Source organism: Pelodiscus sinensis, chromosome 2 (assembly GCF_052426305.1).
Source record: "Pelodiscus sinensis isolate ZL-2025 chromosome 2, ASM5242630v1, whole genome shotgun sequence".
Classification (NCBI taxonomy): domain Eukaryota; kingdom Metazoa; phylum Chordata; order Testudines; family Trionychidae; genus Pelodiscus; species Pelodiscus sinensis.
The window spans coordinates 263,182,112-263,203,310 of NC_143053.1; the positions used below are offsets into that span (position 1 = coordinate 263,182,112).

Consider the following 21,199-nt stretch of genomic DNA (forward strand, 5'->3'; position numbering starts at 1 on the left):
GCGCAAATACTCGCGGCCGGTGTAGACAGGCAGCAGGATTTTGCGCAAAAGTCGCCGCTTTTGTGCAAAATCTTGCCAGTCTAGACGCAGCCTTACTGTTTGTCTCTTTCCCAGCCCGGCCTGGGCCTGGGCCGAGAGTTAGGAGAAGGTAACACTGCTTGTCTATGCGCTTGTCACCTCGCCCGGACCCCACACCGGGGCTCTGAGACTGGTTGCACAGAAGCATGTGACTGCCCACGGCCTGAGACCATCACAGGACGGAAGAATCCCAAGCATTGTTACAGGCTGGGGACCGACTGGCTAAGCAGCAGTTCTGCAGAAAAGGACCTGGGGGTTACAGTGGACAAGAAGCTGGATAGGAGTCAACAGGGCGCCCTTGTAGCCAAGAAGGCTAATGGCATATTAGGTGCATTAAGAGGACATTGCCAGCAGATCCAGAGATGTCATTATTCCCCTTTATTCAGCTCTGGTGAGGCCACATCTGGAGTATTGTGTCCAGTTCTGGAGTATTGCGTCCACTACAAAAAGGATGTGGACACATTGGAGAGGGTCCAGTGGAGGGCGACCAAAATGATTCGGGGGCTGGAGCACACGACCTGTGAGGAGAGACTGAGGGATTTGGGTTTGTTCAGTCTATAGAAGAGAAGAGTGAGGGGGGATTTGAGAGCAGCCCTCAATTCCCTTAAGGAGGGTTCCAGAGAGGCTGGAGAGAGGCTGTTCACAGTGCAGGCAGATGGCAGAACAAGGAGCAATGGGCTGCAGTTACAGTGGGAGAGGTCTAGGTTAGAGATTAGGAAAAGCTATTTCCCTAGGCGGGTGGGGAAGCGCTGGGCTGGGTTCCCTAGGGAGGGGGTGGAATCTCCATCCCTGGAGGTTGGTATATTCCAGCTTGACAAAGCCCTGGATGGGCTGATTGAGTTGGGTTGGTCCTGCCTTGGGCAGGGGTTGGACTTGATGATTCCTGAGGGCTCTGCCAGCCCTGGGATTCTAGGATTCCATGTAGCTCCTATTGGCTGGAAACCATCCAATCAGAGCTGCAAGATTTTGCTGGGGGTGGGAACAGTGTGAGAAGCATCTTTCCCCCCTTCCCTAGGCTCTCAGGACCTGGGAGCCCGGGAAAATGCCTGGGAATGAGCTGTGGAGTCTGGGTGGCTAGGAGTGGGGAGGGAAGGGCCGGGGGCTGCTTAGGAGGAGCCTGCACCAGACGGCCCAAAGGCTGGGCTCTGGGATCTGCAGGTCCATGCGCGATACCTCATGGAGCCGGAGGATGGAAGTGTTCACGGCTTTACGGCTGCACTGGGCTGCCCCGGGGCTGGGCTAGGAGCTCAGGGGATCATCTTCTGTAACTTGCAGCCATCCTGCCCGGGGATCCCGGTGCTCCAGGATGTAGAGCCTGGAGCACCTCAGCCCCTGTCCCTGAACCCGTGGTACTCCAGGGCACTCCCCGGGCTGGCGCCTTCTTGCCTGTAATGAGAGACTCTCCCCCCCACACACCCCCAAGTCTTTATCCCACCTACCTCCCCGCTTCTGTGCCTCCTCCACTCCCCTGCTCACAAGGTTCTGCACTGCGTCCGGATGGTGCGCAAAGGCAGGGGGAGGGGAGGAAGGGGATTCAGCTCTGCCACAGCTGCCTGGAGCTGGCATGGGAGGAGAAATGGGGCTGATGCTCTCTGCTGTGTCAGGCGCGTGAGCAGGCAGGGCAGCCCCAGCAGCCGCCTCAGCTGGTCGGCACATACCTACGGCCGGGGCTGTGGGGCGGGGCTGACTGGAAAGGGCACACGGGGAGATCTTCTTTCCAGAAATGTTGTTTAAAAGGCCCATGTGAGGACCATTAGCCCCGGTGGCAGAGGAGGACATGTCTGGTGTCCACCTGGATGCTCTCTTGTGCAAAAGCACATCCCTTTTTCAGTGCACTTTTGAGTGTGGACATGCTCTTGTGCAAGAAGATCTCTTCCGCAAGAAGCCTGTGGTATAGACATAGCCTTGGTGTTAGAGTGAGGTCTGGAAAACACAGACACAAATGCCTGATTCACATCAAATCTGCTTTTATTGAGCTATAAAACAAGGGCTACACGGGTGAGTAAAACCACGGCATACAAGAGCACACAAGGACACAGAATAAAGCTTGTCTGGTTACAGGGGCGATTACACGTGTCCAGAGGCGGCCCGTGAGCCTAGGCAGACTCGGTGGTCACCTAGGGCGCCGCCGGCCCGGACACCTGATGATGACGTCATGGTTATTGATGGCCGTGCAGGCGGGGGCACCGATCGCGCCTTCCGCCTGGGGTGCCAGCTGCCACAGCTGCCCATGGGGGGGGTGTTTGCCCCAAAAGTTGATGCAAAGGGGGCCATGTAAGGTGTCAAAGGAAAGCTTTCCTTCTACTGGTTCTGTATATGCTATTCATAGACTTGTATAGTATCCGGGTGTGGAATTATTAATATTTATTCTGTGTCAATACTGGAAACTTCTCTGTTTGTGGCTGAGCAATAGACAAGGAATGCTCGGCCCACAGACATGCTAATGAGCAAAGCTCCCAAGAACAATGGACCTCTGAAGGCCAAAGACAAGCCTCGCCACTGACCATGTGACTGTCCCTAGCTTGGAAGAAGCCTGGGGAGGGGATATAAATAGGCCATGTGGCCGACTCCATTTTGTGCTCAGCTCACCTCTTCATCCCAGAGGCAAGAGTTCAGGAATCGAGGAGCTGGAAAGAACTGTGGACCCATCCTGACCTAGGATGTACACCGAAGACTTTTAAGGCATTAAAAGCATTTGTGGAAAATCATGCCTGTCTAGATGTAGCCTTAGATGGTAGATCCTAAAGGATTAGCTCAGCATGATTTGTGGGTAAGATCCAGAGGGTAAATTAATCGGGGATCTGTGGCTGGTTTCTTGGGACCGGACAGAACTTGTTCGGGGAAGGTGAGATTGGGTTCTAAGACCCCGCACCGGTGTGCTAGGCCCGGGGCCATCTGGGGCATGGATATAGCTGGGGCTACGTCTGGACTACATCCCTTTTTTGGAAAAGGATGTAAATTAGACTTATCCCAATTGCTAATGAAGCGGGGATTTAAATCTCCCGTGCTTCATTAGCATAAAAATGGCTGCCTCTTTTTTCGGCACGGAGCTTTGTTGGAGAAAAGCGGCAGTCTAGACGCTGATCTTTCGAAAAATAAAGCCTTTTCCGAAAGATCCCTCATCCCTTATTTCATGTTACTAATTACAAGCTGTCCCGGGATAACAAGCTAGCAGAGAGGCAGTAGAATTTGTTCATAAGAAACACCATTTCCCCCAGCGTGGTAACTCAGTCCCAGCAGGGATGGTCCGATCACCCAGCAAAGCAAATAACGAACCTGAGCAGCTGGGCAGGGATGAGCACACTGTCCTCAGTGCGATTTCAGTGGATCTTAGAGGAAAATGCTACACAGACCACAGGAGGCCAGTCCTGATTCTGGGCTAAGCTGCATGATTTGTGAAGCCGGCTGTTTCTTTTGCATGGGGAGCTGCAGCCAGTTTTTACTGAAACCAGCTTTTAATCAGATCTACTGATCCTTTCACACGTTTTTTGAATGCAGCCTTTGTTTCTTCAAGCCTCTTGTACAAACTCCGTTCGACTGGCAACAGGGGCTCCTTATTGGCAATCTTCATCATTATCTCTGCCATTTCCCTCACGTCCTTCAGGGATTTTATTCTTTCCTGGTAACCAGGCTTCAGTTCCTGTCGCTCCGACATGATCAGCAGGTCAATGTATTCCGGAGTGGACAGCGGGTTGGGTTTCAGAGCGATTTCCTGCAGACGTTGGAGGCTGCGAGATGATTTTTCAATAAGATCCATTAATGTCCCTTCCACTGCAGCGTATTCCTGAGACAACTTCTCAACCATGCTCTGTGTGGACAGCACCTCCCCAGACGCCTTCTCGTATTTCTCCTTCAGTTGTGCATAGGTCTGTTTCTCTTTCACTACTGTGTATTCCCACTTGTACGTTTGATTGAAATGAACATTCCAGACACATTTCCCAGGGCACACCCGGCAATATCCCGTGTTCCTGTCCATAGCTGTGCACCAGCGCTTGCCAGCATCATTAGCGATTGCACAGGGATAGTGACACGTATAGTGACACTGCTGGCAGTTGGTTAGGTAGTTCCCTGTCCCAGAGATGTCTATTTTCACTGCCACTGTTTTCTCCACCTCATACTCAAAGTCTCTATTGGCCTCCATTTCACCTTTATGCTGCTCCAGAGCTTCTTGTGTCTTGCGCAGTTCTTCCAGCTTCACCAGGCCGGCTTTGATTTGGGGCTGCAGCCCTTCCACAGCCACCTCCAGCTCCTTCCGCTCCCTGAGAACCTCCTGTGTTAACGTCAGACTCCTGGTTTCCAATTTCAATAATGCCCCCAAAAATGTCTGCATGCTCATGGCTCCCATTCTCCAGAACATTTCATCAAAATTACAACTGCCCTCGTCAGCTGCAGCATTAGAGGCAAAGAGGACGGAATTATTGAATTTGAAATACACAGGGTTGTCCTGAGCATCCTTAGCACAAGGGACATCAGCTGTTTTAATGGCCTCTAGCACAGGGGGGGCCTGCCCATCGGCGAAGGTGACCAGGATTAGGATGTTGTCTTTTATGTCCTTCCCGAAAATGGAGAGCACCGAGTCAAACACGTACCTCTGGGCGTGGGTCAGACGAGCTAGTGAGGCCTGAACCACAAAGCAGACGGCGTCGATGTGATCAATGGCCCCGGGGGTGGAGAAGAACTCTCGGACTTTCCTTATTATCTCTTTGTCATGATCTATCCCTCTGGTGTCACCAAATCCCGGCGTGTCTATTATAGTCAGAGAGTAGGGGACTTGGAAGCCCTCTGTGTGATTCACTTCATAGGCCGTCACCTCAGATGTCTGGCTCTCAGCCTGGCTTCTGTTTGTGGTCTCATGGATGAGCTTGAACCTGAATTCATCCTTCCATTGCACACCCAGGACGTAGTTGACCATCCCGTTGATGAGAGTCGTTTTCCCCGACCCGGTTGCTCCCATCACCATAATCACTTTGTTAGGGATCTTCAGGGTCTCCCTCCCCAGCCTGTACTTTGTGTAAGATGCAGTAGGACCTAGTCTTGTCTTCTCTAATGGAAGGGTATAAACTGCGGGGGGGCCTCGTGCTAGCAGAGACTCTTGTTTCACAAAACGTTGCGTTATTGTCTGAGATTCTGTGGGTGATGTTGTGGGTTGCTCTTCTCTTGGCACAGGGCTTTCCTTAGGGGAGTGAGGTGGCTGCTTCTTTGATTCTTTCCTCTTGGGTGTTAAAATCAGCGTCTCTTCACTGGGATCACTCTCAGCCCCGTCCGCGCACACGGCCGACACTCGGAATCTGTAGGGCATCCCAGGCCTCAGTCCATCAATGGTGCAGGACTCAGTTCTCTCTCCCGTCTTTCGCTCCAGCCATTTGGCTTCTCCAGCCTCCTCTCTGTATTGCACCTTGTACTCGCTTATACTGACTCCATCTCCAGTGGCACATGGACTCTCCCAGCTCAGGGTGATGGCCGATAATTCCACAGTTGCTGCTGCAGGTTTCCCAGGAGGGCTGGTAGGAGGAAGCGTCTTCACCGTGTCGCTCACGTCGCTGCTCTCGCTGAGCCCTGGTTTGCTCACGGCCGCGTATCGGAACTGGTACTGGGTGTTTGGACGGAGCCCTGTGACTGTGAGTGTCTCTTGTGTGTTACTGACATTCACAGCCACCCAGTTTTCCTGCCCGACAAGTCTGTACTCTGCCTGGTAGCCGCATATCTCAGCCCTGCCATAGGCTGCTGGTTTCAGCGTGAGCTGCACACGGTCATGTCTGACTGCACCAATCAGGAGAGGAAGAGGCTTTGATGGAGGCTGGAAGTTGGTGCTGAGCAGTTCTCCATCCTCATACAGGTAAATGGAAGCGCCTGGATTGGCCTTGTCTGGAACAGAGACCACAATGAACCGGGTCTTCCCGTTAGATTTATTCACACGAGCAAAGTCTGAAACAGATTTTGCAGCTGTTCGGGCATTTTGGTTCCTCTTTTTGTCCTCAAACCACAGTTTGGGATTCTCACTGGCAGAACTGGCTGATTCGGGATCTTGGGCGTTCTTCATAAACTGGGTCTGAAGACAGAGCCTCAAATCAGAGAAATACGGTTCCTCTTCATGTAGCGAAGTGAACACAAAGGCTACGACAAAGCCATTCACGGGATCCAGAACTATTTCATCCAGTTTGTTCTGAGTGGACACCACTTCCACATCCTTTAGGAGAGAAAGATAGGAACTGACATACTTCATTTCTTGCTCCTTTCTATTTAGAAATTCGTTGAGTTTCTGAGTGTTGAACGGTGACTGGTTTTTGCATGACAGCATGTCCACCAAGGTCCTTTCTTCTTTCCCTCCTCCACGGATGGAGGGTAAGAGTCCTGCCAGCTCTTTCTGGAAAATCTGTCTGTGTTGCATGCACAGAACTTTGAATTGTTGGACTTTCCTCTGCATTTCAGGGAAGGTTCTGGCAATCGGGTTCTTCACCAAGTCGTTGCATTGCATGTCCAGTTCTGTCAGCTGTTCCAGGGCCATTTGAACATCGAAGATCAGCATTGTACTGATCTCACGCACCATCTGAGCAGCTTTGGAATCCAGCTTGGTCAGCGGGTACAGCCAGACTCTCACCGGTACGGCCTTCTCCCCGTTCTCACCCAGCCGCGCTGGGAGGGTGGAGTATATTTTCATGGCATTTTGGAAAGTAACTGGATTGTTCTCAAGAGCAAAATCACCATAGAACTTACAACTAAGTTGTTCAGCTTGTTTTTGTTCCTTGTCATCCATTTTGAGAGCTCCTTCCCCTTCGATGGAAACCTGGGGTATCTTTTTAATTATAACATGGAGTTTTCCCTTTACATCTTGTACATTCTCAGATGAAGAAACATCCTGATCGAAGACAAAAATCGCCTGCGCCCCGTACAGCACAGCCGTGACCACGTGGGTGGCCGTGCCTTGGTCAAACACATCAGGGTAAGAAATATTGTGGCGTCCTAAATGGTTCATAGTCAGCTGCTTAAACTGTGTCGTAGTTGAGTACTGGAGAGAAATGCGGGCTTGATGCTTTGATGTCTTGCTATCATTTAAATACTCTGCGGAGCCGCTCACTTCCACCAGGCCAGACAGGAAACTGGCCTTCAGCGAGGCTTTGACATTCAGGGCAGAGGCCTTGTCCTCAGTGGTGTCAGACGCAACAATCTGAAATTCAGTCTTGGACTGTGGCTTTGTGTCTACATGCTGTTGAAGTGTCTCCAGGTCCCATAAAGTGATGCCTAGAACAGGAGAGACGGACACATGGTCAGTGGCAGAGAGGGTAAGAGATCTTCCTGTTCTGTAACTGCCAGGTGTTTTCTAACATTCTAACATTGCAATAGGAGCTGAGTGTCCCTGAACAAAGAGTCGGATCTGGGAACAGGCTTCAGTCCTAGTGTCGGTGTGAGAATAAAAGCGATGAAAAGGACATTATTGCATTAGGTCACTACACCTAGAGCAGTTTCAACAGCTGATAATGAGATTGTTACATGCACCTGCACTTGTAAGAACGGCCAGGCTGGATCTGACCGAAGGTCCAACTAGCCCAGTGTCCCGTCTGCCGACACTGGCCAACACTGAGTATCTGTGAACAGAGTGAACATAACAGGGAGTCATCAAGTGATCCCTCTCCAGTCATCCGTTCCCAGTTTCTGACAAACAGAGGCGAAGGACACCATTTTGCTCATCCTGGCTAATAGCCATTGATGGACCTAACCTCCGTGAATGTATCTAGCTCTTTTTTGAATCTGATTAAAGTCCTGGTCTTCACAACATCCTCTAGCAAGGAGTTCCACAGGTTGCATCCCTTTAAAAATCTGGCCCCTCTAGCCCATGTGCAATGATCAGGCAGAACAACTGAGGGAGCTGAGGCAGGGATATTAGGTGCATTAGGAGGAGCATTGCCAGCAGATCCAGAGAAGTGATTATTCCCCTTTATTGGGCTCTGGTGAGGCCACATCTGGAGTATTGTGCCCAGTTCTGGGCCCCCACTACAGGAAGGATGTGGACGCATTGGAGAGGGTCCAGCGGAGTATCCCTGCACCTTCCTGTCCCCACCTCTTCCTGCTGCAGCTCTTCTCCTGCCTGTCCCCCCCCACCTCTTCCCCCCAATCCTCCCCCCCCCCCAAGCAGTGTAGCCCAGGGGAGCCCTGGCACCAGCACCAGAGGTCGGGGCTCCCCAACAGGCACTGGTGGTGGCAGGAAACAGCGTTACCCCATCCTGCCCCACCCGTCCTGCTTCCATCCCCGTCCCCCTCTGCCAAACCAGCTCCCAGCTGCATCCGGATCTGCTCTGGTCTGCTGCCTCCCAGCACTGCGACGGCCCCCGCCCCATCCTGCCTCATCCTGCCAGCTCCCAGCCCCATCCCGCACCACCCAGATGACTCTCACCTCGTCCTATTGTGCCCCACTGGCTCCCCACCCAGTCCCGCTCCGCCAGCTCCTGCCCTGTCCCTGCAAGGCGAGCTGGCGGGTGGCTGCTGGGCTTGGTGCAGAGTCCCCACAGGGGTTGGCCCTTCCCCTGCCCTCGCCGTGTCACCCCGCCCCCCCCCCCCACCGCCCTCTGCCAGCCCACTGGGCTCCACTACCTTGTGGGGGCAGGAAACTAAGCGCCCTGGGCCAAGGACCCTGCTCCCTGCCACCCCAGACTGGAGACCTTCCCAAACAGGCCACACACCAGCCACACCGAGCGCTGCAGCTGCCGATCCGGCCGGCAGGAACCTCACGAGCAAAACCCCTCGGACACCCTCTCATGTCTTAAAAAGATTTTTAAACAAGGATCCCAAAGTCTTGGCTGCCAGCCAACGCTGGGGGAAGCGTTGGAGGTGGGTGGGGTGGGTGGAAAGAGGAAGGTCCCGGGGCAGGAGGGGTTGTTCCAGGCCCCACGCCCACCTAGAGACACCCTTCCCCCCGGGCTAGGGGTGGCGTGAGGGGGAGTCACGTGCAGGGACAGTCCTGTGGCCGGTGCCTCCCCTCGACCCCCTCCCCATCAGTCACCTTTGTGCCTTAGAGCAGAACTGGGAGCAAGAGAATTTCAAGCGGCCAGGAGGACGGGTCTGTCGGTGGCTACTGGCCTCAGTAGTGGGGGTCCAACCCCTGCTCCTGCACCCATTTGCCAGAAGCCGGGGGGGGAGGGATCAGGTGAGGGCTGCCTGTTCTGTCCACTCCCTTGGGGTGTCTGACATGGGCAGTCTCAGAAGACTCAGTACTGGGCCGGGGGAGCGTTATGAGGGGGGAGGTTGAGACGTCATTGGCTGGTGGGCGGGGTTGCCTGGGGGCAGGCGCCCCGAGAAAAGGACTGGAGGAAATAGCCCCTCCCATGGGGGCAGTGGGTGGATCCATCTCATCGGGAACACGTGATGTTTTCAGTCTCTAGGACCTGGACCCCTCGTTTTGGCCTCATCCCAGAGCCGGGGGGGGGGGGCATTATGAAATCTACTAACCCTGGGACCCCAAAAGAGTTAATCTGGCCTAAAGGAAGCCCTGAAGCTTGGTCCTCCCTGCCTCCTCGCCCCCGCTCCCCGCCGTGGGATGGGAGTACCAGGGAAGTGAGGTATCTCAGTTGGGGGCTGTATCAGTGAAGGCCGGGGGGATTGGCGGGTGCCTCTCACTTGTGTGCCCCCCCCCCCCCACTGATCTTCTGTAGATCAGCGGCACCGAACACAAAAAAGGTTCCTCCCCCCGATCTAGTTTTCCAGAAGGAACATCTTCTTCGTCAACGGCTGTTTTATACGTAAGACGGGGGACACCAGGGCGCTTCCCCCCGGCCGTCCCTTAAGGCTCTTTTTGAATGGAAAGATTTTACAGGCTCTTCAGTTCGCCTTGGATGTCTTTGTTCACCGAAGACCGTGGAAATGGCAACAGACATCAACGTGCCGCCATTGCAAAGAAGCATGTGGACGTGTGTGAAATTCTCTTTTCTTCAGCTGTCTGGTTCAGTTTCTGATACTGGCTTTATGTGGCTTGTGTAGTGCCCTGTGTGGGGTGGGGGTTAGTTAACTACGTACGTTACGCTTCTTCTCTAACAGCCTAACGACCCCCCGTTTTTATATTTTATAATCATTTGTTTTCACTACAGGTCCTGACAACATCAGACAACGGACGGAGCCCTTGCTCGGCCCACTTGGGCAGCAGAATGGCTCCTCTGATGAAGAGGATTCCTTGCTTCAGTGAAGTCCTCCTGCACAAATGAAACTGCAAGGCAGGTTGAAGGGTATGTAACCTGCTCAGCAGACACCAGTGATCTGCGGGGGTCCTTTCATACAGTCAGAGAGGTGGCCATCAGGCCCAACCCACCTCTGCCTGTCCCAGCTGCCTGCGGGAGACTCTTCCATGTTGCTGGACTCATATTTTGTCCAGGGAGAACAAGGCTGGACTCTGATCATTTTAAGAATCAACTGCTTGGAAGGCTGAACAAATGTTTTTGGAATGAATCATTTACAAGGCTAAAAATGTACGCTTGGGAACATGGACAAAATAAATACATTTCTGTAATCTGACTCCTGTATTTAATCTGGTCACTTTTCACCTTTGTAGCTGTAGGCGGTGACTACATTTAAATTCCAGATTTGAAATATAAATGTGTATATTTAACACACACACACACACACACACACACACACACACAATAATGGTGCCCTATCAGAACTCAGATAATTAACAATAGATTTCCATAACATAAGGCTACTTTTTACTTCTGGATACGTGAGTGCAATTAAGATGTGAGACTTTTGCACTTTTACTCAAGTAACTTTTGGATACTTTTTCCACCACTGCTCCTCCCTCCTTTCCTTCCGGAGCTCAGGGCTGCCCTGGGGTTACCTGGGATGAGGGAGTCCTTGCGGCAGTCGTACAGCATCCCCAGCTGGAAAGGGCGGCCCAGCGCCGGCATCGCAATCGTGTCTCCTGACGCAGGCATGGCAACGTCCAGACGCTTCCCTCAGTGTCGGCCTGCAAGAAATAACTCACGTCACACCCACGCCCTCCTGGGACAGGGTCCAATCCCTCCCCCGGGTGTGGGCTCCACCCCTCTGTGACCGGGGGTGTTGGGTTCATCCCACCGGCCGTGTGGGGTGTGAGTGTGGGTCTGTGTCACACTCAGGGCATCGTGCGCAGGGCTCAGAACCCGATTCCCAGCGGGAACTCGCCCTTGTAGAGCCCGGCCACAGGGCTGGGTTCGCTCCTGGGTGCGTCACTGTCACGACTGTGAGACGCCGGGGTCCCACTGGCCAGTGTGAACAGAGCTCTGGGCGGGAGGTACCGGCCCTGTGGCTGCGGCATCAGCTCGTTGGGGAGCTCAGCCCGGGAAGGACGGCTGGGAGAAGTGCAGTTAAAGGAGGGAGTGGAAGGGTGATGGTTGTGAGCAAGACACGAGAAGTCATTCTTCCACTCCACTCTGCACTAGTTAGGCCTCAGTCGGAGGGTTAGGAACAGCAACATACAAAAACCTGCAGGGGAACACGTCAATCTCCCTGGACACGCAATAGCAGATCTCAAGGGAGCCATCCTGCAGCAAGAAATCTTCAGGACCAGACTTCAAAGAGAAGCTGCTGAGCTCCAGTTCATCTGCAAGTTTGACACCATCCGCTCAGGATTAAACACCGACTGTGACTGGCTCGCCAACTACAAAAGCAGCTTCTGCTCTCTTGGAATTCACCCCTCCAGATCAGCTGCTAGAAGTGGCCTCATCCTCCTGGATTGGTTGGCAGGACTGGCGTTCCTGTCCGGCCAGAACTTGCCTCTCCTCGCCCCCTCCCCCAGCCCTCTGGGGCGCCAAGGGGATCCCTCCCCCTGCTCATGCTGCCCAGTGCACTGGGGACCAGACTTTCTGTCTCTCCCAGCCACCCCCCACCCATGGAGGGGCCTGTCCTCCACCCGCTGCCTTAGCACAGCTGCAGCTCTCGCCTCCAGGCTCCCCCAGCCCCCGACGGCCCAGCTGGGGCTGCCTGGAACTGGAGGCTTCTCTGCCGGTGGAGCAGAGCGGCTGCCCGTGGCTGCCAGGCTGGGATGCTACCAGAGGGCAACCAGGACTGAGCCAGCGGCTTTACACACAGGCGCCCCGCCCCTAATGCAGAGCAGGGGGAGGCTCGTGCTGAGACCCGTGGGACTGGCTGCTCTGTCCCTTTAAGAAAGCGGAGGGGCAGCGGGGGGGCGAGGGGTATCCTGAGACCGGGCGGGGGTGGGGGAGCATAGACTGAGCCAGTGTCTGCGTGCCAGCTCCTCTGTCCCTTTAAGAGTGCAGAGCGGTGGGGGCGGGGGCGATCCAGTACTCGACGGTGCTACGCGACAAACTCCTACCTATTGGTGAGTCGACTGCGCGACTGCTCCTTCACACCCCTGCTCTGAAACTGAGCCTGTCTGGGCCAGCGGGAGGCGACGGGACCTGTGAGCCGGGCTGAGCGCTCCTTTGGCTCAAATCCTAGAACCCTAGAGCCCTAGAACCGGAAGGGACCTCGAGAGTCATCGCGTCCAGTCCCGGCCCTCACGGCAGGGCCCAGCACTGTCTAGACCATCCCGGACACGTGTCTGTCCAACCTGCGCTTCAATAGCTCCAGGGATGGAGATTCCACAACCTCCCTGGGCAATTTATTCCAGTGTTTGACCACCCTGACAGGCAGGAACGTTTTCCTAATGTCCAACCTAAATCTCCCTTGCTGCAGTTTAAGCCCATTGCTTCTTGTCCTGTCCTCAGAGGCCAAGGGGAACAAGTTTTCTCCCTCCTCCCTGTGACACCCTTTCAGATACCAAATGACACCAGAGCAGCAGCAAGGAGTTTTCAGCTCTTAGAATCAATTCAGCCGCTCTGACCTGATTCCTGGTCACCACAGCTCAGCGGCTGGACGCCAGATAACCAGCTCCGGAGCTCTTCAGAGCTGTGAATAAAAGCCCCAAACCTCAGCTGGAGTTCCCTCCCCCCGGCACCCAGCCAGACAACTCTGGGTTATTTATTTAAAAGTTCACAACTCACAGCCGCTCACTGGGCGCTCGCTCACACGCGCCGCACGCGGGACCGCACTGGGACGAGAAACGCTCACGGGGAAGAGGCGCAGACGCGCCCCTGCCAGAAAGTGTTTCATGCTGGGAATTTGGAGCAGTTCACAAACAACAAAGGCACGTGCACAAGTCGGGAGTTAGACACCCACGTGAACATCACAGGTTCCTAATTCACTTGGCACGTACTGGTCTGACCAGCCGTTGTTATTAGCAGGGAGGGAACTAACAGCCCCGAGCTCCTGTGGACCGTATCTCTTGGGAAGGAGCATCCTCCCCAGTGTGATGCTGAAGACCAGGGTTGGCTTTAAGAAGCGCGGGGCCTGATTCTGGGGGCGGGGCCCCGCATGCGCCGTGTGCCCGGGGACATGCACGTGCGTCGCGTGCCCAGGGGGGAGCACTGCACATGCATCACGTGCCCGGGGGGGGGAGCACTGCACATGCATCGCATGCCCGAGGGGGAGCACTGCACATGCATCGCGCGCCCGGGGGGGGAGCACTGCACATGCATCGCGCGCCCGGGGGGGAGCACTGCACATGCATCGCGCGCCCGGGGGGGGAGCACTGCACATGCATCGCGCGCCCGGGGGGGAGCACTGCACATGCATCGCGCGCCCGGGGGGGGAGCACTGCACATGCATCGCGCGCCCGGGGGGGAGCACTGCACATGCATCGCGCGCCCGGGGGGGGAGCACTGCACATGCATCGCGCGCCCGGGGGGGAGCACTGCACATGCATCGCGCGCCCGGGGGGGGAGCACTGCACATGCATCGCGCGCCCGGGGGGGAGCACTGCACATGCATCGCGCGCCCGGGGGGGAGCACTGCACATGCATCGCGCGCCCGGGGGGGAGCACTGCACATGCATCGCGCGCCCGGGGGGGGAGCACTGCACATGCATCGCGCGCCCGGGGGGGAGCACTGCACATGCATCGCGCGCCCGGGGGGGGAGCACTGCACATGCATCGCGCGCCCGGGGGGGAGCACTGCACATGCATCGCGCGCCCGGGGGGGGAGCACTGGGGGGGGGGGGAGCACTGCACATGCATCACGCGCCCGGGGGGGGAGCACTGCACATGCATCGTGCGCCCGGGGGGGGAGCACTGCACATGCATCGTGTGCCCGGGGGGGGAGCACTGCACATGCATCGTGCGCCCGGGGGGGGAGCACTGCACATGCATCGCGCGCCCGGGGTGGGGAGCACTGCACATGCATCGCACGCCCAGGGGGGAGCACTGCACATGCATCGCACGCCCAGGGGGGAGCACTGCACATGCATCGCGTGCCCGGGGGGGAGCACTGCACATGCATCGCGCGCCCGGGGGGGGGGGAGAACTGCACATGCATCGCGCGCCCGGGCGGGGAGCACTGCACATGCATCGCGCGCCCGGGGGGGGAGCACTGCACTTGCATCGCGCGCCTGGGGGGGAGCACTGCACATGCATCGCGCGCCCAGGGGGGGGAGAACTGCACTTGCATCGCGCGCCCGGGGGGGAGCACTGCACATGCATCGCGCGCCCGGGCGGGGAGCACTGCACATGCATCACGCGCCCAGGGGGGGGAGCACTGCACTTGCATCGCGCGCCCGGGGGGGGAGCACTGCACATGCATCGCGCGCCCAGGGGGGGGAGAACTGCACTTGCATCGCGCGCCCGGGGGGGGGAGAACTGCACATGCATCGTGCACCCGGGGGGGGGGAGCACTGCACATGCATCGTGTGCCCGGGGGGAGAGCACTGCACATGCATCGTGCGCCCGGGGGGGGGAGCACTGCACATGCATCGCGCGCCCAGGGGGGGGAGAACTGCACATGCATCGTGTGCCCGGGGGGGGGGGAGAACTGCACATGCATCGCGCGCCCGGGGGGGAAGAACTGCACATGCATTGTGCGCCCGGGGGGGGGAGCACTGCACTTGCATCGTGCGCCCGGGGGGGGAGCACTGCACATGCATCGTGCGCCCGGGGGGGGAGCACTGCACATGCATCGCGCGCCCGGGGGGGGAGCACTGCACATGCATCGTGTGCCCGGGGGGGGAGCACTGCACATGCATCGTGCGCCCGGGGGGGGAGCACTGCACATGCATCACGCGCCCGGGGGGGGAGCACTGCACATGCATCACGCGCCCAGGGGGGGAGCACTGCACATGCATCGCGCGCCCAGGGGGGGAGCACTGCACATGCATCGCGCGCCCGGGGGGGGAGCACTGCACATGCATCGTGCGCCCGGGGGGGGGAGCACTGCACATGCATCACGCGCCCGGGGGGGGAGCACTGCACATGCATCGCGCGCCCGGGGGGGGGGAGCACTGCACATGCATCACGCGCCCGGGGGGGGAGCACTGCACATGCATCGCGCGCCCGGGGGGGGAGCACTGCACATGCATCACGCGCCCGGGGGGGGAGCACTGCACATGCATCACGCGCCCGGGGGGGGAGCACTGCACATGCATCGCGCGCCCGGGGGGGGAGCACTGCACATGCATCACGCGCCCGGGGGGGGGAGCACTGCACATGCATCACGCGCCCGGGGGGGGGAGCACTGCACATGCATCGCGCGCCCGGGGGGGGGAGCACTGCACATGCATCACGCGCCCGGGGGGGGGAGCACTGCACTTGCATCGCGCGCCCGGGGGGGGAGCACTGCACATGCATCGCGCGCCCGGGGGGGGGAGCACTGCACATGCATCGTGCGCCGGGGGGGGAGCACTGCACATGCATCGTGCGCCCGGGGGGGGGAGCACTGCACATGCATCGCGCGCCCGGGGGGGAGCACTGCACATGCATCGTGCGCCCGGGGGGGGGAGCACTGCACATGCATCGCACGCCGGGGGGGGGAGCACTGCACATGCATCGTGCGCCCGGGGGGGGGAGCACTGCACTTGCATCGCGCGCCCGGGGGGGAGCACTGCACATGCATCGCGCGCCCGGGGGGGAGCACTGCACATGCATCGCGCGCCCAGGGGGGGGAGCACTGCACATGCATCGTGCGCCCGGGGGGGGGGGGAGCACTGCACATGCATCGCGCGCCCGGGGGGGGAGCACTGCACATGCATCGTGCGCCCAGGGGGGGGAGCACTGCACATGCATCGCGCGCCCGGGGGGGGGAGCACTGCACATGCATCGCGCGCCCGGGGGGGGAGCACTGCACTTGCATCGTGCGCCCGGGGGGGGGAGCACTGCACATGCATCGCGCGCCCAGGGGGGGGAGCACTGCACATGCATCGCGCGCCCGGGGGGGGGGAGCACTGCACATGCATCGTGCGCCCAGGGGGGGAGCACTGCACATGCATCGCGCGCCCAGGGGGGGGAGCACTGCACATGCATCGTGCGCCCAGGGGGGGGAGCACTGCACATGCATCGTGCGCCCGGGGGGGGGAGCACTGCACATGCATCGCGCGCCCGGGGGGGGAGCACTGCACATGCAAACCACACCCAGGGGGGGGAGCACTGCACTTGCATCGCGCACCCAGGAGCGGGGCCCCCTTAGGCGCAGGGCCCCATCCCGGGGAATCGGCCGAATCGGCCTAAAGCCGGCCCTGCTGAAGACGCTAAATGTCTTGCCGAGCTTCCAGCCTAGCACGAGATTCTCTTCTCTGTGGCCGAGCAGACGCGCTCTTTCGAAGCCCTGTCTTCCTCCTCCCATGAGGGCTCTTCCAAAAGAGAAGGGGGGGGGGGTCTAAAATTTGGCTCAGTGTAGATGGACCAAATTTTGGAAAAGCCTCTTCCGAAAAATGTGTGAACCTTTTTCCATAAAGCCCCGCAGTGGAGAGAGACGGGCAGGGAGGGAGAGTGAGAAGAGACAGGCAGAGAGTGGGAGAGCTGAGATCTGTCACAGCAGGAGCATTTTCAGGGGCAGATCTTCAGCATCACCCATTCCATAGGCAGCCACATTGCGGACAATCAGCCAAGGGTACCTCAGTGCTCCTCCCGCCGCCTCTGGGACTCCCTCCTCCGCTCTGCGTCCCGCCAGGCTCCTGGGCTGGGGCAGGGCTGAGTCCAATTTATAGGGACGCTGCTGTTGTGTAACCGCTGGAAAGTGAAACCGACAGGCAGGGCTGGGGCAGGGCTGGGTCCAGCTGAGAGGGAGGCTGCTGCTCTGTACTGGTGGGAAGTGCCACGGGCAGGGGATGGTCACTGCCGAGCAGGGAGACTCGGTGCCTGCAGGGTGATCCCGGGGGGGGGGGGGTAGCTTGTGGGGGGAGGGGTGGAGTTGGGGGCAGCTGGGACCAGATTAGCAGGCGACCTGTGTCTGGAGAACGGCCCAGAGGTGCCTCGCAGCAGAGGAAGGGGGCACCCGAGCAGGGAGATGGGGGGGCAGTTGCCCCAGGGCACCATGCCGGGGGGAGCCAGGCTGGTCCATGTGATGCTTTGAACAGAGCCCGGGAGTCGGCTCCGGGCTCCGGGCTCTACGCGCTGCGAGCTGAGGCAGCAGCGGCCACTTGAAAGGTTCGATTCCCTTCCCCGGCCATCCCGTTCCTCCCGTGCCTGGCTCGTGATGGGGGGGGCGCTCGGGGGGAGGGGGGAGTGCACTGGGATGAGGGGTGAATGAGTGCATTGGGATGGGGGACAGTGGGGGCCTTGCTCTGGGGAGCGGTGAGTGTTTTCGGATGGGGGATAGTGGGGGGGCTTGCTCTGGGGAGGGGTGAGTGCATTGGCATGGAGATGGGGGGGGGCTGGCTCAGAGGGAGGCATGAGTGCATTGGGATGGGGGGATGCTGGGGAGGGGTGGCTCTGGGGGAGAGGTGGGTGCATTGGGATGGGGGGTCGGGGGGGCTGGCTCAGAGGGAGGGGTGAGTGCATTGGGATGGGGGGATGCTGGGGAGGGGTGGCTCTGGGGGAGAGGTGGGTGCATTGGGATGGGGGGTCGGGGGGGCTGGCTCAGAGGGAGGGGTGAGTGCATTGGGATGGGGGATGCTGGAGAGGGCTGGCTCTGGGGGAGAGGTGGGTGCATTGGGATGGGGGGTCGGGGGGGCTGGCTCAGAGGGAGGGGTGAGTGCATTGGGATGGGGGATGCTGGGGAGGGGCTGGCTCTGGGGGAGAGGTGGGTGCATTGGGATGGGGGGATGCTGGGGAGGGGTGGCTCTGGGGGAGAGGTGGGTGCATTGGGATGGGGGGTCGGGGGGGCTGGCTCAGAGGGAGGGGTGAGTGCATTGGGATGGGGGGATGCTGGGGAGGGGTGGCTCTGGGGGAGAGGTGGGTGCATTGGGATGGGGGGTCGGGGGGGCTGGCTCAGAGGGAGGCATGAGTGCATTGGGATGGGGGATCTGGGGGGGGGGGGGGCTGGCTCAGAGGGAGGGGTGAGTGCATTGGGATGGGGGGATGCTGGAGAGGGCTGGCTCTGGGGGAGAGGTGGGTGCATTGGGATGGGGGGTCGGGGGGGCTGACTCAGAGGGAGGCATGAGTGCATTGGGATGGGGGGATGCTGGGGAGGGGTGGCTCTGGGGGAGAGGTGGGTGCATTGGGGCTACTTATAATTATTTTCAATAAAAGATACTTTATACCGAAAGGAAAAACTTACAAAAATAATAATCTGGTTACATTTTAAAGACTAACTGTAAGGGACTCCCCTTGTCCCCAAGTGCTCCTCTCCTGGGTTCCCTTCGACAAGCCCACTTAGTCTGGTTAGTGTCTAGAAGTTTATTACCCTTAGGTATTGCTATCGATGCACTGGGGAGAACTATTCCCCGCCCGGATTAACGCCGCCTGGTATGACGGCCCACTGGGTGGGGGAAGGGGGTTCGGGCCCGCCCTCGCTCCGAACCCCGACCCAGCGCCCTAAGGTCCGGCTCTAAGTCCGGCCTAGCGGAGGGGGTCGGAAAACCCCTAAACTCCCCCGCTCTTGGGCTCCGCTCCCCCACCCTGGGCCGCTTCTTCCCCCCACATGGGTGATCGCGTAGTCTGTGGTCCCCGGGGTTATACCTCACCCCAAGGCCTCCAAATCCCGCTCGTCTCCGCAGGCTGCCGGCTCCGTCTCCCGCACCCCTGGGAATCCTCCCTTTCTCCCAGCCCAGCCTCTTCTTTTAAACCTCCCTCCCTGAGGGCGTCCCCCCGACGCCATTTCCCCGCGTTACTTCCAGATTAAGTTTTAGGTATATTTTATAATATTTTATAATTATAATAATATAATTAATATATTAATAATCTAATTTTATAAATTACGTTTCAGGTATATTTTATAATATTTTCAGGTCTTGTTTTAATATAATACAATAATTTGATGTATAAAATTGTTATTTACTCAAAATATTTTTTAATTTAAATATAAATTTAAGATACTTTTAAATGCTGTCTATGATACATAACTTGCTTTGTTGAAATAAAAGCAAGTACAGACCATGGTCAATCAACTAGAACAGGCTTCTGTGAAAATTTCAGATACTTTGTAAGTTTGAGATTTTGCATAAACATATAATTATTTGTGCAATTGCAAAATATTGACATCTATTTGATATAAAATGAATATACATGTTGTGATTTTATTTGGAAATAGATAAATAAAACCCAAAACATTAACAAAGTATCCCCCTCGACTGCCCCAGAGCCAGGCACTCCCATATCCCCGTTCTAACCCAATTCCCCTCTGCTCCCCTAGAGAACCCCTCTGACCCAACGCCTCCCCCCTCCCCCAGATCCAGGCACTCCCATATCCCCGTTCTAACCCAATTCCCCTCTGCTCCCCTAGAGAACCCCTCTAACCCAACGCCTCCCCCAGCCCCAGAGCCAGGCACTCCCCGCCCCTCCCCCCATACCTACTGCCTGGTCCCAGAGCCAGCATTGCAGCTGCCCCACATTTCTTCCTCAGGCGCGGGGGAGGCGTGAGCACAGCAGCCAGTTGCCAGCAGGTGCTTGATGCCTGCGCAGAGCAGCCCGGCCAGCCGTGGTCTGCACTCGGCCACGTGCTCCGAGCGGCCAGCAGGCCTCACTTTATTCTTTTATAAAATCTTGTGGCAGGCCACAAAAAATGTCGATTGGGCCACGTGCAGCCCACGAGAAGCCTGTTTGACATGCCTGAGGTAGATGGGATCATGAGCGTTTGGCACAGCCCACTTCCACCCACGAAAGCTCACGATCCCATCTACATAAGGGGTAGGCAATAATTTTTGCCCAGGGGTCACTGCAGAAGGGGCGGGGCCTAACCAGGAAGGGGCGGGGCTACCCAGACCATGATTGATCTGGGGTAGGGGAGCCCTTTGCCTCCTTCCCACTAGGCGCCCATGTCTCCGGTAGGGCAGGAGGAGGCTTCGGGCGCTCCCCCACCCCCGGCCTTGCGAGCAGCACGTGGGGCGTGGAAGTGCCGTGTGCTGCTCGCTGGGGGGGGCAGAGCAGAGAAAGCTTCACGTGCTCTCCTGCCCCCAAACCCTAATTGGCCTGGGGCGGGGGGGGGAGCAGGGCCTCCGCAGACCGGAGCCGACCCAGGGAGGCCCTTTGGCCTGCCTCTGAGCTACATGCTTTGTCAGTTTGTAACGCACTAGACTGCTGTGTTGTTTTTACGTGTTTCCCGTTGCAGACTAACTCAGCCACCCCACCGCCGCCTAGAAAAATGGTTCTGCACCGTTCCAGTCCTTCTTGCCGCCCTGTTTCCTTTCTCCTTTGGCGAGTTGGGCAGCCAGGAGTTTGGGTAAAAACGTATCAGACGTGCCCAGAGTGCCGGCTCCACCTCCGCTGGGGCTGGATAATCGGAGCCTCGGCCGCTGGGGGCATCATTGAAATGACAGATCACCCCACCGTTTGGTGCAGACTTTCCAACCCCCAGTCCTAGCAGAGACGTGGGGTTAACGTGGCTTTCGCAACTAAAAGTCTGATACGTGTTCGGACGTTGTGATTGTGAACCCTGGTGAGGCAGTCTGCCCCAGGCAAGGCTGGCCTTGGATCTGGACATCTGTGGCTTCCGTTGAATGGCTTGTGTGCAATTTGGAAGAGCGGCTCAGAGAGACCTCTGTCCTTTACATAAGGATAGAATCTCATGGCAGCCTGAAGGAAGAAGTCCTCAGGCAGAGAGAAAGCCACTTGCAGGGTATTCTCAGCCTTAGGCTACTTATTGCTTCAAGTGCCTTCAAGAAAGCGAGGGGGACTCTTGTGTTGTGTGTTAGCTTTATTTAAAAGATTTTTCAGAGCGTTATTTTAACAGGTAAATT

At 57.7% G+C, this 21,199-nt stretch overlaps 1 protein-coding gene across 3 annotated transcripts; it reads right to left on the reverse strand.

Annotated features, from left to right (window-relative positions):
- Nucleotides 1-1,544: 1,544 nt before the first annotated feature.
- Nucleotides 1,545-17,132, reverse strand: LOC142825178 (uncharacterized). Of its 3 annotated transcripts, XM_075916946.2 has the most exons (5): nucleotides 16,979-17,132; nucleotides 12,374-12,502; nucleotides 11,518-11,641; nucleotides 10,898-11,026; nucleotides 1,545-7,317 (listed from the first exon to the last, which is right to left on the reverse strand). In XM_075916946.2, exons 4-5 carry the CDS (start codon nucleotides 10,992-10,994, stop codon nucleotides 3,518-3,520), a joined length of 3,897 nt encoding a protein of 1,298 aa, XP_075773061.2. In that variant the 5' UTR covers nucleotides 10,995-11,026; nucleotides 11,518-11,641; nucleotides 12,374-12,502; nucleotides 16,979-17,132; the 3' UTR covers nucleotides 1,545-3,517. The 3 variants fall into 3 exon arrangements, with proteins under 3 accessions (XP_075773061.2, XP_075773062.2, XP_075773063.2); XM_075916947.2 differs by lacking the exon at nucleotides 12,374-12,502; XM_075916948.2 differs by lacking the exons at nucleotides 11,518-11,641; nucleotides 12,374-12,502.
- Nucleotides 17,133-21,199: the final 4,067 nt, after the last annotated feature.

Coding starts and splice junctions, on each gene's coding strand:
- LOC142825178 (XM_075916948.2), bottom strand. CDS start 10,994: ATGCCTGCGTCAGGAGACACGATTGCGATGCCGGCGCTGGGCCGCCCT. Junction 7,318..10,897: donor CAAGGACTCCCTCATCCCAG/GTAACCCCAGGG, acceptor CTCCTGTTCTAG/GCATCACTTTATGGGACCTG.